This window comes from Neodiprion virginianus, chromosome 5 (assembly GCF_021901495.1).
Source record: "Neodiprion virginianus isolate iyNeoVirg1 chromosome 5, iyNeoVirg1.1, whole genome shotgun sequence".
Taxonomy (NCBI): domain Eukaryota; kingdom Metazoa; phylum Arthropoda; class Insecta; order Hymenoptera; family Diprionidae; genus Neodiprion; species Neodiprion virginianus.
The window spans coordinates 30,343,644-30,355,857 of record NC_060881.1 but is presented as its reverse complement, the minus strand read 5'-3'; the positions used below and the strand labels follow the sequence as shown (position 1 = coordinate 30,355,857).

Below are 12,214 nucleotides of genomic sequence, written 5' to 3'. Positions count from 1 at the left end.
TATTTCTCTAATTAATAATAATCATTAGTTAATAAAAGATAATATTAATAATAATAATTAATATTATTATAATAATGTCATACCTAAAACTGAACAAATATATAACAATATGTATAAACAATAATAATTAATTATTGTTAATCACCATATCGCCGGGACACAATTAAATCTCCTATATACTTATAATACGTATGATAACTATATATCATGTACTCAACCATCGTCGCATGTTATAATTATAATAATAATAATAATAATAATAATAATAATAATAATTATGATAATAATAATAATGGCAACAACAACAACAATAATAATAATAGTAATAAAATTATTAATATTAATAATAATAATAATAATAATAATAATAATAATAATAATAATAATAATAATAATAATAATAATAATAATAATAATAATAATATTAGTATCGTATGATAGGATAAAAACCTGTGCATTTATACAGTAGCATACGATGTTTTTCGCCTTATCGCAGTTTTTTTTTTTTGTTTTTTATTCAAATGGCACCATAAGTGTCCCGTTGAAAGCCGAGGGTCAGGGTAACACTTCGAGGATTTAGTTTAGATTTGAGTTATAAGTATACGCGTAAAAGTTATAGCCAGGAAATAGTCGTGATTTTCACCGCACTACGTAGTGGATAGGTAGGTAACATACATATAATAATTTTGACTATTGTTAGTTTAGCCATGTACACATACGTCTATTATTAGATGTTGATAATATAATTATATAGAATTTCGTTAAGAAGAAAATAAAGTACATAACTAGTATAACTCACAGTTGTTAGAGCGCATATAGGATATAGACCAGGGCAAAGTGGATGATAATATTATGTGAGTTATTCTAAAATAATATTGTATACAGTTTATATCAATTCGATTTCACTTTACCCAAATATTGGAAAGAAAAGGGAATTGGAAAATTGCACTTTGCCCCTTGATGTTACAACCATGCGCCCTGGTCTTCCCTATATAATTACCTATTTATACTTACTTATCTTCAAATAAGTGAAAATCAAAATTTTACCTACAGAGCTGATTGCTTTGAGTCCGTAACAACGCGTGATTATTACCGATATATCTACGACACATTCTTGGCCACAGACTTTGCGAGCAACCTTTTATTCGTTCGTCTTAAACTTGTAGCGTCGATGTTGCGAAAAATGTGATTTTGAAATTTTAATCTTAGATAAAATAAAACGAAAACGGCGACATCGTCCACGGATCTCGGAGATAAGGATAGAGAAGTAATTCAATTCTGTTCCCATTGAATATCTTTCACCTGTCTCATGTGTTTTTTTTTTTTCAACACCGTTCAAAGTGTTTTTCCGGATGTAAGTTATAATTGATTATTATCAACATTACAATGAGTAAACCATAGGCAGGCAGTACGTGTTCTGACGAGTGAATTTTGCAAGTTGGATTGTAAGTCCATACAATTTTATCAAGAATATAACCGTAACTAAACATATGTTGCTTTGATTTCGTTTCGCGTGCTATAACATGCGATAATTGGCGAGTATTGAAGATTATTTTAGCCCCAAAATGAAACTACAAACATATCAACGGCTACCATTTTTAATCTATATCAGCATATGAATTTACCTTTCAGGTATTCTTCACGATTTGATAACGTTTTTCACTTTCAAAAATCTACCCCAAATATAATTCACTCTTTATACATTGTATTTGTGTACTTCTATCTATACCGAATAATAAGTATCAGGTTTACTGTTGATATGTAACTAAAAAAATACTGCAGTTTGTAATATTATTTATACAGAGAGAGAAAAAGAGAAAGTTTCGATTTTTTTTCTTTTCTTCCAAAATCGTACGTTAGCGCCGATTTCGCGAAAGTCTATTAAAACTAAAATTGGACAAACTTTATATGATCAACATTTTTTCTTCGTCATAAATAAATAATCAAATAAAATAACAATAATAAATAACCTCCTTATCTGAGAGAAAATAAATAAAAATCAAATACCGATAAATAATTTTTCATATCACTCATCGAGGCTACGAGATATAAAGGCGAAAAAATTCAGATCGGACAGTAATAATAAAAATAATAATAATAATATAATATAATGTAATGTAAAAATAGAAAAAAGCGAGTAATATTATATCGATTACTTTGATTATCATACAGCGTCGTAGGCGAGGTCGACGGGTGGCCTGTGATGTGACGAAAGGTAGGAAGTCGCGGAGCTCCCGGGACCGGGTCCACCGCCCCCAGGATACCCTGGATAGTTGGCACTAGGCGCGTGAATCCCGGCGTGGGAAGGTGGGTAAGCGTCAAAGGAGCTGGTGTACGACCCGTTATAGGGATAGGGATTAGCCATGGGTCCTAGAGAGGGATGCATGCCGCCCATCCCACCCATGCCGCCCATGCCGTAAGTGCGTTGCATCAGGCTGGGATCGAGTCCACCGAAAAGATATCCGTTCGTGGAACCCATCGGGACAGGATAATGGGGTCCGGGTATGATGTTGGGATACGAATTACCCGGATGGGGGTGGTTCATGCTCGAGCTGTAACTGTTCGAAGTCAAATTTTCCACGGTATAAGACTTGCTGTGCTGCTGGGTCTCCGGGTGATGCCGATTGTTCATTCCGTACAACGAGCCGTAGTTGTCTGCCGGCGAATGATGGAGAGAACCGGGATAAAGTCCGGCGTGAGGCGGGGCGGGAGGCGGACTGTAATTCGACATGCTGGATGGCGTGAAACTTGGTAGATACGAGGCCTGGTGATGGGTATCCATCTTCTCCGCGAGAGACTCGTCGCTCATAATGCTCTGTGAAGGGTGACGCTGGTTACCGCTGTCCGCTATGCTCGGTATCTGGTCAACCAGTGACTCCAAATCGCTGAGGCTCTTCGACGAGACGTCCTGGCCCCCAGTGCCACCCGTGTTGCTCCTCTTCACCGTATTGTACTGCTCATGGGAGTGCGGGGACATTGCCGGGTGCGTAGGTGTGTGCGGATGCGTGTGAGGGGGCGTCTGGTGAGAGTGGTGAGAGTGCTCGTCGTTGCCGAAACCCTGCTGGCTCAACGGCGTCGGCGTCGTCTGGTGGGGGTGGGTATTATGAGACTCCGGCCGCCGGTCGTGGTACCCCATGTAGCTGTTGTAGCTCGAGTGTGACGGGGTTCCGGGATTGCTGTGGTGACCGTTGTTGTCGCCGCTGCCCGGGTTGTACGATCTGTGATCGCCGGCTATATTTTGCTGGGCGATGCTGGTCGGGGGTTCAAAGTCCGGGTGTTCGACGCTCGGCGATGTCAGGGGGGACGGCTCAAGGTTGTTCTCCGACGATATCGCCGTGTTTATCTCCGAGGACAAATCGGAGTGGGTGAACGATAGCGACATAGACTTTGGACTCTGGCTGTAATGATGCATGTGGACAGGGCTCTGCTTTGCACTTATGTTGTACGGACTGTCGTTCATACTCTGACCGAAGAATCCCGAATCCCCCATCGACGGGTACGGCGCCATATGGGGAAAACTGTTTGGCGGTGACATTATCGGTGGTGAAAAACAGTTTGGCACGGAATTCGAATAGTTGTCGTTATGATGATTGCTGAGAGTTTGATGTTGTTGTTGTTGTTGCTGTTGCTGTTGCTGCTGCTGTTGATGCTGATGATGGTGTTGCTGCTGGGTCTCTCGTTCCCTGCTGTCGCTTTCCATTTGCTGTTGTTGCTGTTGTTGTTGTTGTTGTTGTTGTTGTTGCTGCTGCTGTTGCTGCTTCTGTTGCTGATGTATTTTCTTCGGCCTACCACGCCGTTTCTTTATCACTTCACCGTTAGCATCAAGCTTCTCTGGGTCTGGCGCGGGCTGTTCTTCGATACTCTTTATCTTCTTTGGTCTTCCCCGCTTTTTTTTACCCGGTATCACACCTGTGCCCGGTTCTTGCTTTATCTGCACCGTGCTGCTCAAATCTGTTATCTGGTTTTCGCTGTCCGGTGTAAATTCGTTATCGAATATCGGCTTCCTGTCCTCCACTGGCTCCACCTCCTTTTTCTTCAGTTTCGAATCAGCGAAAACTATGTCCGATTCTTCAAGGTGGCTTATTGCACCATTCAAATAATCACGGAACTTCTTCAATGCCGCGTAGTATGGAACTTTGTCCGCCGCTCGTGGCAGCTGTGCACACCTCGCACTACTCGACGGCATGACCCACATGTGCTATTAAATCAAACAAAAAGTCAGTCAGAATACCCCAGTTTGAAATATTATTCTATAATTTAAAAAATTAGAAAAATGCGAATGTGTGATCGAGGAAAAAAAAAAACAACTAAAATCAAGAATATGGTAACTGTTCTATTCGATGGAATAAAATTTCTTAATCTTTGGATCCGATTTCCTTGTGTTTTGCGTACTTTTTTTAATTTATTTGTTCATGTTTTTCAGTGTCATTAATTCAACTTTACCGTATTAGTTCCATCGACGAGAGTTGGTTGCCTGCCAAATCCGAATTCTTTTTTGCCAGAAAATACTTCGTAGATCAATTTACCGTTGAATACGGCTATTTTGGGCTTATACTTTTGTAATTTTTCGAGTAACACGTGACTTCCTGAAACAATTTTAACAACATGTGTAAATGTCAGTTTATTTCGAACATGTACAAACATTCTATGAGAATTTTTAACGTTCACGAGATAAAGAAAACGTTGACACAAATTTCTGCTAGTACGAATTGATATCTTCTTAAAACTGAAACTAATAATAATTGTGTCAAAGTTTATAACGTAAATAAAATTAGAAAATCAAAGAATATCGTATAGGTTTTTCGTGGTAATTATCTCATACATAAATAATGGATTTGAATTCGCATCCCGTGTTTTAATAGCCCCAATCAAGCAATAGAACGTTAGCACGCGACCTATAAACCATAGAATGTAAAAATAATACGTAGATGGATTTCACGTGGGTACATTTTCAAGGAACTAATCTGGAGCGTTTCTCAATCGCCTGAACTTTGACACAAGTTGAACGGCGGCAAAATAATCCCAGGATTTTGTCGGGTACAGGCAAAGATACTAAACTACAGAGTTAAATATCCGTGGGGTACAGGGTCAATTACGTCATTGCCGAAGTGGCAAAAATACAACAAAAAACACAACTGGCGTGTGTGCGGCACTACGTACGTGGTGTATTTACACATGCAGACACATCGTAGGTTGATCGCCATTCGCCATATTCTTTGTGTTCGACTCGAAGTGATCAGATAGAGTGAAATGTAACTATTGTCCAGTACAGAGTTTAAAACTGGATAAGTGTTTTCTGTCCCGTTTAGGCGTACAACGTGGTCCGAGAAGCCATGCAGGTTAGACATCATTAAAAATCAAAGTAACGAACGAAGAAAGTCATAATTGTGCCGGTGTAAAATTGTGAATTGTCACACCAACGCAACTGATAAATCATTGAGTATTCTCCTCGATTAACCTCCCCTGGGTAAGTACGCATCGAAAAACCTAAGCGTGCATCTTTCATTTTGTGCAATAGATCAAATAATCTGATCAATCTACGCGATCGAACAATAAAACAACACCATAACCAACAAATCTAGTGATTTTCTCGCGGATAAGTCTAGCTTTATTCGATTGATTCGGCTCTTCGGAAACTTTCTAACACAGATCAAAACGATGTGTGGTTAAATTACATTAGAACCACTAAAATAAGATCGCTTCATCTCGAATTGTGTTTAAAAGTTCCACGACAACAAAAGGCGGCTGCTATGGAAAAAAAAAATGAAACAAATTCTGGGATTCTGGTAATAGATGGCGGAAATATACGCATGTAAAATTGGACTGACCTTCCTTTATTTCCTTCCGCGTGAGATCGGCGCTTCCTTTGGTCGCGCGTGCCACCATATTCGTAAATCCTATTCCAAGCCGTAACAATTTATAATCGTCATCGGCTGTAAGAGGTTCGGGCGTTAATCCGCTCAGATGAAGACATTTCCCTGAAAGAAGTCACAGTTTTGACAATTTACTTTCGACCCATCGACGATTTTTTTTATTACGATGTATCTTTTCGATGTAGAACTTTTTACTAGGGGGATTCGTAACGCCTTCCAACGAAATCCGAAAAAACCGTTAACACTATTATCGTACGTCGTACAAGAGGCGATAGATAATAAGGCAAAAAATCGTATCATTAAATCGCGGAGTCGTGAAAAGGGATCGTATAAAAGTAAGATCGACACACTTTACACATTTTACGCGTATAGGTGTAGCAGAGAAAACAAATGAATTAACTTTTCCGCTATCGAACCGTTTGTAATAAAAACTGCCATATCACATTCGAAATTCGAATCACGATGATCCGTTAGCTTTACCAATCGAGTATACTGCATAAACATCGTCATATCTGGTACCGGTTCGGTGAAATGCATTAAAAAATCGTGACTACGATGATGACGATGATGACGATGATGACGATGATGACGATGATGACGATGACGACGATGATGATGATGATGATGATGAGAATAATAATATTAATCACATTATTATCGTATTCTCGTTAACGAAAGATTACCTCGTGACATACGAGGAGGAGAACGAACAACGTGTGGGATATAATCGATCGAGCTAAAAAGTAGGACGAAGCGCGTACCGTACGTATAAACGTATAAACGTACATACATACATGCATACATACGTATGTACGTACATACGTAAGTATATTATAAATACGTACACAAGCCGTAAGAGATTCGTAATTTTCCGCCATGAATCTGTTGTAACCAACTAAGCATTTGTAACGCGCGTATAAATCGCCGTTGGCGCGATGCGTTTAATTGTAAATGAAAAGAAGGAAGTAGAATGTCACCGGAGGAGGAACCGAATGAACGAAAAAGAAAAGTCCATTAAAATACACGTGACGGAGGTCTATTAAAAATATACATGTTTGTAGAGAAAGAAAAAGAATACGACGGGACGGTGAAAAATTAGGGGCAAAGGGGCGAGGGATGAAAAGAGAGAGAGAAAACAGGGAGTAAAAAATAAAGAGAGAGAAGGATAGAACGAAAGAGCGAGAAAGAACGCTGGACTAAAGCTGCTATTGAACGGATAGGCGTGGGACATGAACTCACCCACACCTCTTCATTCCACCCACATTTTCCACCCTCCCGTCGTTCTCTGGCCTTTTCCTCGTTCCCCCTGCCTGAACTCCTCTCCCTCCCCCTTCCTGCCCCCCGTTTTTCCCGCTCACGTCTCTCCTCTCCTCTCCTCCCTCATTCCCTGGTCCCTCCCTCCCTCCCTCTTGCCCTTACCATCTTCCTTACTCCGTACAGTCGTTTTTATATAGTTTATTTATTTACTTTTTTTTTTACCTTGTTATTTTTTCTTCCGTTTCATCAACTTTCTATAAAATTCTCATTATGTTAGAACAAAGTAAATACAAACGATTTTTCATCTTGACCCATTGATTTAAACGTTGTTTATTTATTTTTTTTCTGCTAACAATTTTAATCTCCTTTTTATCTGTCATTTGAAATTACTTTTAACCAATATATAAATAACATAATTATAATCGCTAACACTGACAGTAAATTTTACACGGATTCTAAAAGCACACCGGGATAATTATATTTAACATTCGTTCTTGGGTAAGGAAAATTCGGACAGTAAATTTTGGAAATTAATTGCTACTTACAGAAATGATTTCCAGGTCCCGCGTAATGATGCCCTTTGTAAGCGGCAAACAATCCTGGATTGATGCCAATCTATAACATAAAAATATGAGCTGCTTGAAATTATCTATAGAAATATTTTATTCTCAAAATGAATTTTTTTTCATTAGCCACGATTGTTGAAAAACCAAAAAATATTTGCATCTATTTTATATATATATATATATATGCATTGTACATGTTTCTTGATCACTGAACACCTGATGCAAATTTGGCCCAAATTATTACTTATTTATTTCTTACTTTTTCTAGAACAAAGTATTCAAACATAGATGCACACATCGTCTCAAATAATCGTCTAATAACTGAACTTTATAATCAAACATAGAAACAAAAAACGAATCATGCATCCAGGAGGACAATAAAAATAAAATACGAAGTATCGCTGTATGAAGAGATGACCAGAACCAATGCAAAAATAATAATGGATGTGTAAACTAGTGATAGATTTACGAAGAAATCTATTCATCGCAGGCATATAATAATAACAAAGTTACTTTTCATGCAAAAGAAAAAAGTTCGACGATGCTGGCAGAGCTTTTTAATTCCCTTTTTGGTTGTATTTGATGTCGCGTTTGACCAAACATGTACTTCTTCTTGGAGGATTCTCTCCAATCTTGGTATCAGCTTCAAACCGATTTCTGGTCTCTTCGAGTCACTAGATGTTGTATGGCGAACTCCAATTGCAGGTGTTATCCTCCTTGAATAGTCTAATGCTCCTTATCTTTCTTTACTATTCTGCATCTCATCCAGTATCGTCTGAGGACTCGCAATAACTTGATGATCGAAGCTGGTGTTACTCAAATATTGTTTCAGCTATACTCTGATCAGTACTAATAACTGGCTCACTCATAGCTACAACTTGAACTTATATAAACGTTGAAAGAAATATGTGATAAAAATTTGTAGATCCGACAACTTGACGCTGCTAAAAGTTTTCAATTAATCTCAAGAATCAAATATTCAGAGAGTCGATGTTAGAGGTAGAAGAAGCAGCTAAGCACCGTACAATCAGTACTCTTATTCAACTGAGAGGAAACGATTTAAACGCACCAGTTGGATTTGATTTTCAATCTCTCCGACTAATTCGATGCAAATATTCTTCTACCTCCAACTCATTACAAAGATAAACAATCTTCAATTATGACAATGCTGTTCCATTTTTCATCTGGTTTGTTTTTCCCTGTTTACAAATGTTGCCTCATTCAATTACTTTTCCTCATGACTTGTTCGATTGCTCATATATCAAATTTCCATGAAACTTTAGACTTTCTCAATCCACTTTAATGATTCATTCAACTTCTGTGTTCAACGTTTTTCTGCGTATCTATAACTTTTCAATTGTCAACAGAGAATTACTTCATCACTACCAATGTTTGCCGAATGAACCAACAGTTAACCACCGAGTAATCATTAAAACTTACTATAATAATGTCGAGATTACTCGTCAGGTGATCCGGCAGCACTCGTTTACTAACTTCCTCTTCCGGCATCCCATCAAATCTGTCGTGCTTTTTTCGCTCCTTGTAAGTCTTCGCCCGTTTCTTGGCCTCTGCCAGTTCGGCTCTGTAAATACAATAAATTTCAAATGAACGGGGGCAATTTTTATATTGACCAAGTCTATTTGAGTCAGACAGAGAAGTAAAACCAAGAAAGACTCCTACTTGAGCATCATATTATTTATGGGCAAAAAGAAGAGCGTAGTTCTTACTCCTCCGGCGTCAGTATCATCTCAGACTTCTTCTTTCTGCCTCGTTTCTTGGGTTGGTGCGGTAACTGAGGATTCGTCCCATTCATGGCGAGGCTCATCTGAAGCTGACTCGTGATATTGCCAGGCGAATGGTTCTGCAGGTGAACAGGAGGCGTCGAAGGTGTTCTAGATTGAGCTCCTCCAGGACACGTCATACTTTCCTGATTGCTACCTGGACTACTCGCCGCCCTCATACCGCCTCCCATCGACATTTCCTCATCGACAAATGAGTAAGGATCGACAGGTGTTTCGCACTTGATTGTGACCTGCGATAGTTAATCGTACATTGGTTAGTTTTTTTTTTTTGTTTCTCACTCAAAAAAACCTGCAGAGAGTGCACTTATCAACATTTGGAAGTAATAACGATTCCCAACTTGAAACCCACCTGATTGAGATTCGTTGTGTTGCTACCTGGCTGTTGAGATGTCGCAGACATCGGTGTGAGCGGTGTGTGAGGTGTGTGAGGTGTGTGTGGTGTGTGAGGTGTTAGGGGTGTATGATATTGTTGACTACTGTCGCCACCCGTACTCCTGAGTTCGAGATCCGGGCTTGTTTCGTAGCCATCGTCCCTGGCTTCCTGCTTCACCATAATTCCACCTGAAATAAGGAAGTCAATGATGAATCATTACCACAAGAGAAATCATGATGACTCAATTATTTCCCTTTACTTTCTTGTTAATATATTTTTATAGTTTTATCATTGGTTTTATTCGAGCGCAAGTAAGTTCAAGGAATTTTTCAGCGAATGCGAGTTTACTTCTGTGATTGCAAACCGTCAGTTTTAGCATTCAACCAGGAAAACCGTCGATGCAAAGTTCCTTGTTTACTGAAATGATTCCACTGTGTTTTCTTGGTACAAACCTTGTGTGCTTGAGCAATTCATCGTCTGGCCATTGGGAACTCCATTTTGAACCGGAGAAGGATATGACCTGAAACAAATACCGGTTTAGTTAACAAAATTCTGAAACAATGCTGCGTCATGTCACAAGAACATTAGTTCTCTTGCACAAATACACTAGAGATTAAGTAGAACAAAAAAATATCTAAATGTGTTGAGAGCAAAAACCCACGTAATTCCGACTATATTCAATTAAGGGTCTTGGCTTTTCTATGATCCGTGTACAACGTCAGTCAGTCCAGCTGTCATATGGCTTAGGAGTATTAAAGGTTTCTAAAGATCAGAGGCCAGTGCCAGTCCGACAACATCTATTGTGACTACAGATACATAAAAATTTATCTGATGAAACAATCCATAGGTGAATTTTGCAATTCAAGATTTTTTTGTGCATGTTTTGAGTTTAAGACCTGACAAGTTCAAATTTCTGTTATGTTGTATCTACTGGTACTAGTACACTATTGAAGTATCTTCAATCCTATGTTTCAGCAATAGGCGAATGACACAAGATTGTGAAAATGGAACAGAAGCAAAGGACTGGTGGAGACTTGACTTCTACAAAACAGGTATTTGAATGATCAGAAGGAAATTGACGTTGATTATTGGAGTAATTATGGAGAAATAAACGGTTCAAAACAAATTGAATTTCCTGATACAAGTAATGATGATTATATTATTATTCGTCATGGCTGATTGTTGGGGAAAAAGAAAGCTCTCGCGAAACTTCAATTAATTCTTATATATTCGTCAAGATTCTGTTAATGCTATTCTAACCGTCCATCCATCAATCAACTAAAAAGTAGAAAGAGGAGCATCTTTTACTTCAATCAGAATTCATCCCTCTTCTATTACCACCAACATCTGTCCGAATTCTTTCAACTTTTTTTCCAATCAAGATATCAGAGTAAGATGATTTTTCACGGTGTGATTTACACGCGTTTACGACCCTGCAACTTTGCAGGGTTGTATAGTCGTTACTCATTCATCAATAAAGTGCGAATAGAATCGTTGGCTTATCTTGACTGAATATCTCCCCTTGTACAGGATTTTAAACGTCAATAAAAGGGACGTGTTGTACGAATAAACATAAACGAAGGGTTGTCCCTCGGTTTAAAAAAATAATCAACTAGACGGACTCATTAGCGGTGTCAGTGGGTCGTTCATCAATTATCCAGCAGTATCCGTTTTGCTTATCGTTTATACTTTCATTAATCACTAACAATAAGTAAGCAGTACAAAATCCCAATAGAGTAATAACTTTTAAATAAAAAATCTTAAAACTTGACCTAGTCATCTTCGGTTAAAAAAATAAAACTGAAAAACTTTCTACCCGTTGTCAATAGCACACCAATTTTCCATCATCAATCCGTTTATTAGTGTAATTCGTGTTTTTTCACCCTTATATACCTAAACGTTTCAGGAGGTATGACGAAATTCCGTGAAAAATTGTTTGATAAACTATCTATCATTTATACTATCTCAACACCGTCTTACGGAGACGAAAAAAAGTTATTGTGTAACATTTTGTTCCATTTTTGTGCAACATGACCTGCATCGCAGCTGCGGTTGTACTTTTATTCGATTTCACGTAGCATAGAATAAAAAATACGAGATTTAAGTTAGTAACGTTATCGTAACGAAACTTTAGGGAAAAAAATCACTATTTTCTTATTTTTACAATAACCGAAGGAACAAAGATTTCCAAATACAAGTATGTTTTGTTTTACTACGATTTACTGAATTTCAAACAATTGCAAAATCACGAAATAACGGTCTTTCCTCAGTCTGAATCGTTACGGCAACGTTGCTAACTTCACCACGGTGAAAAAGACCACCATTCTTATTTCAATTCGTGAC

At 38.3% G+C, this 12,214-nt stretch overlaps 2 protein-coding genes across 3 annotated transcripts in view; one reads left to right on the top strand and one right to left on the bottom strand.

The window, feature by feature from the left end:
- Nucleotides 1-437: 437 nt before the first annotated feature.
- LOC124304306 (uncharacterized) overlaps nucleotides 438-12,214 on the bottom strand; it is a 21,621-nt gene continuing 9,844 nt past the window's right edge. For both annotated transcript variants that reach the window (XM_046762323.1, XM_046762324.1), the window contains exons 3-10: nucleotides 10,324-10,391; nucleotides 9,848-10,059; nucleotides 9,424-9,728; nucleotides 9,137-9,278; nucleotides 7,676-7,745; nucleotides 5,829-5,978; nucleotides 4,444-4,586; nucleotides 438-4,198 (exon numbers count right to left, since the gene is read on the bottom strand). In XM_046762323.1, the coding sequence (XP_046618279.1) occupies nucleotides 2,165-4,198; nucleotides 4,444-4,586; nucleotides 5,829-5,978; nucleotides 7,676-7,745; nucleotides 9,137-9,278; nucleotides 9,424-9,728; nucleotides 9,848-10,059; nucleotides 10,324-10,391 (3,124 nt within the window). In that variant the 3' untranslated portion in view covers nucleotides 438-2,164. The remainder of the gene's footprint in view (nucleotides 4,199-4,443; nucleotides 4,587-5,828; nucleotides 5,979-7,675; nucleotides 7,746-9,136; nucleotides 9,279-9,423; nucleotides 9,729-9,847; nucleotides 10,060-10,323; nucleotides 10,392-12,214) is intronic.
- Nucleotides 5,168-12,214, top strand: part of LOC124304305 (DNA (cytosine-5)-methyltransferase 3B-like) — a 25,914-nt gene continuing 18,867 nt past the window's right edge. The window contains exons 1-2 of the mRNA XM_046762321.1: nucleotides 5,168-5,467; nucleotides 10,847-10,923. Of these exons, the coding sequence (XP_046618277.1) occupies nucleotides 10,876-10,923 (48 nt within the window). The 5' untranslated portion in view covers nucleotides 5,168-5,467; nucleotides 10,847-10,875. The remainder of the gene's footprint in view (nucleotides 5,468-10,846; nucleotides 10,924-12,214) is intronic.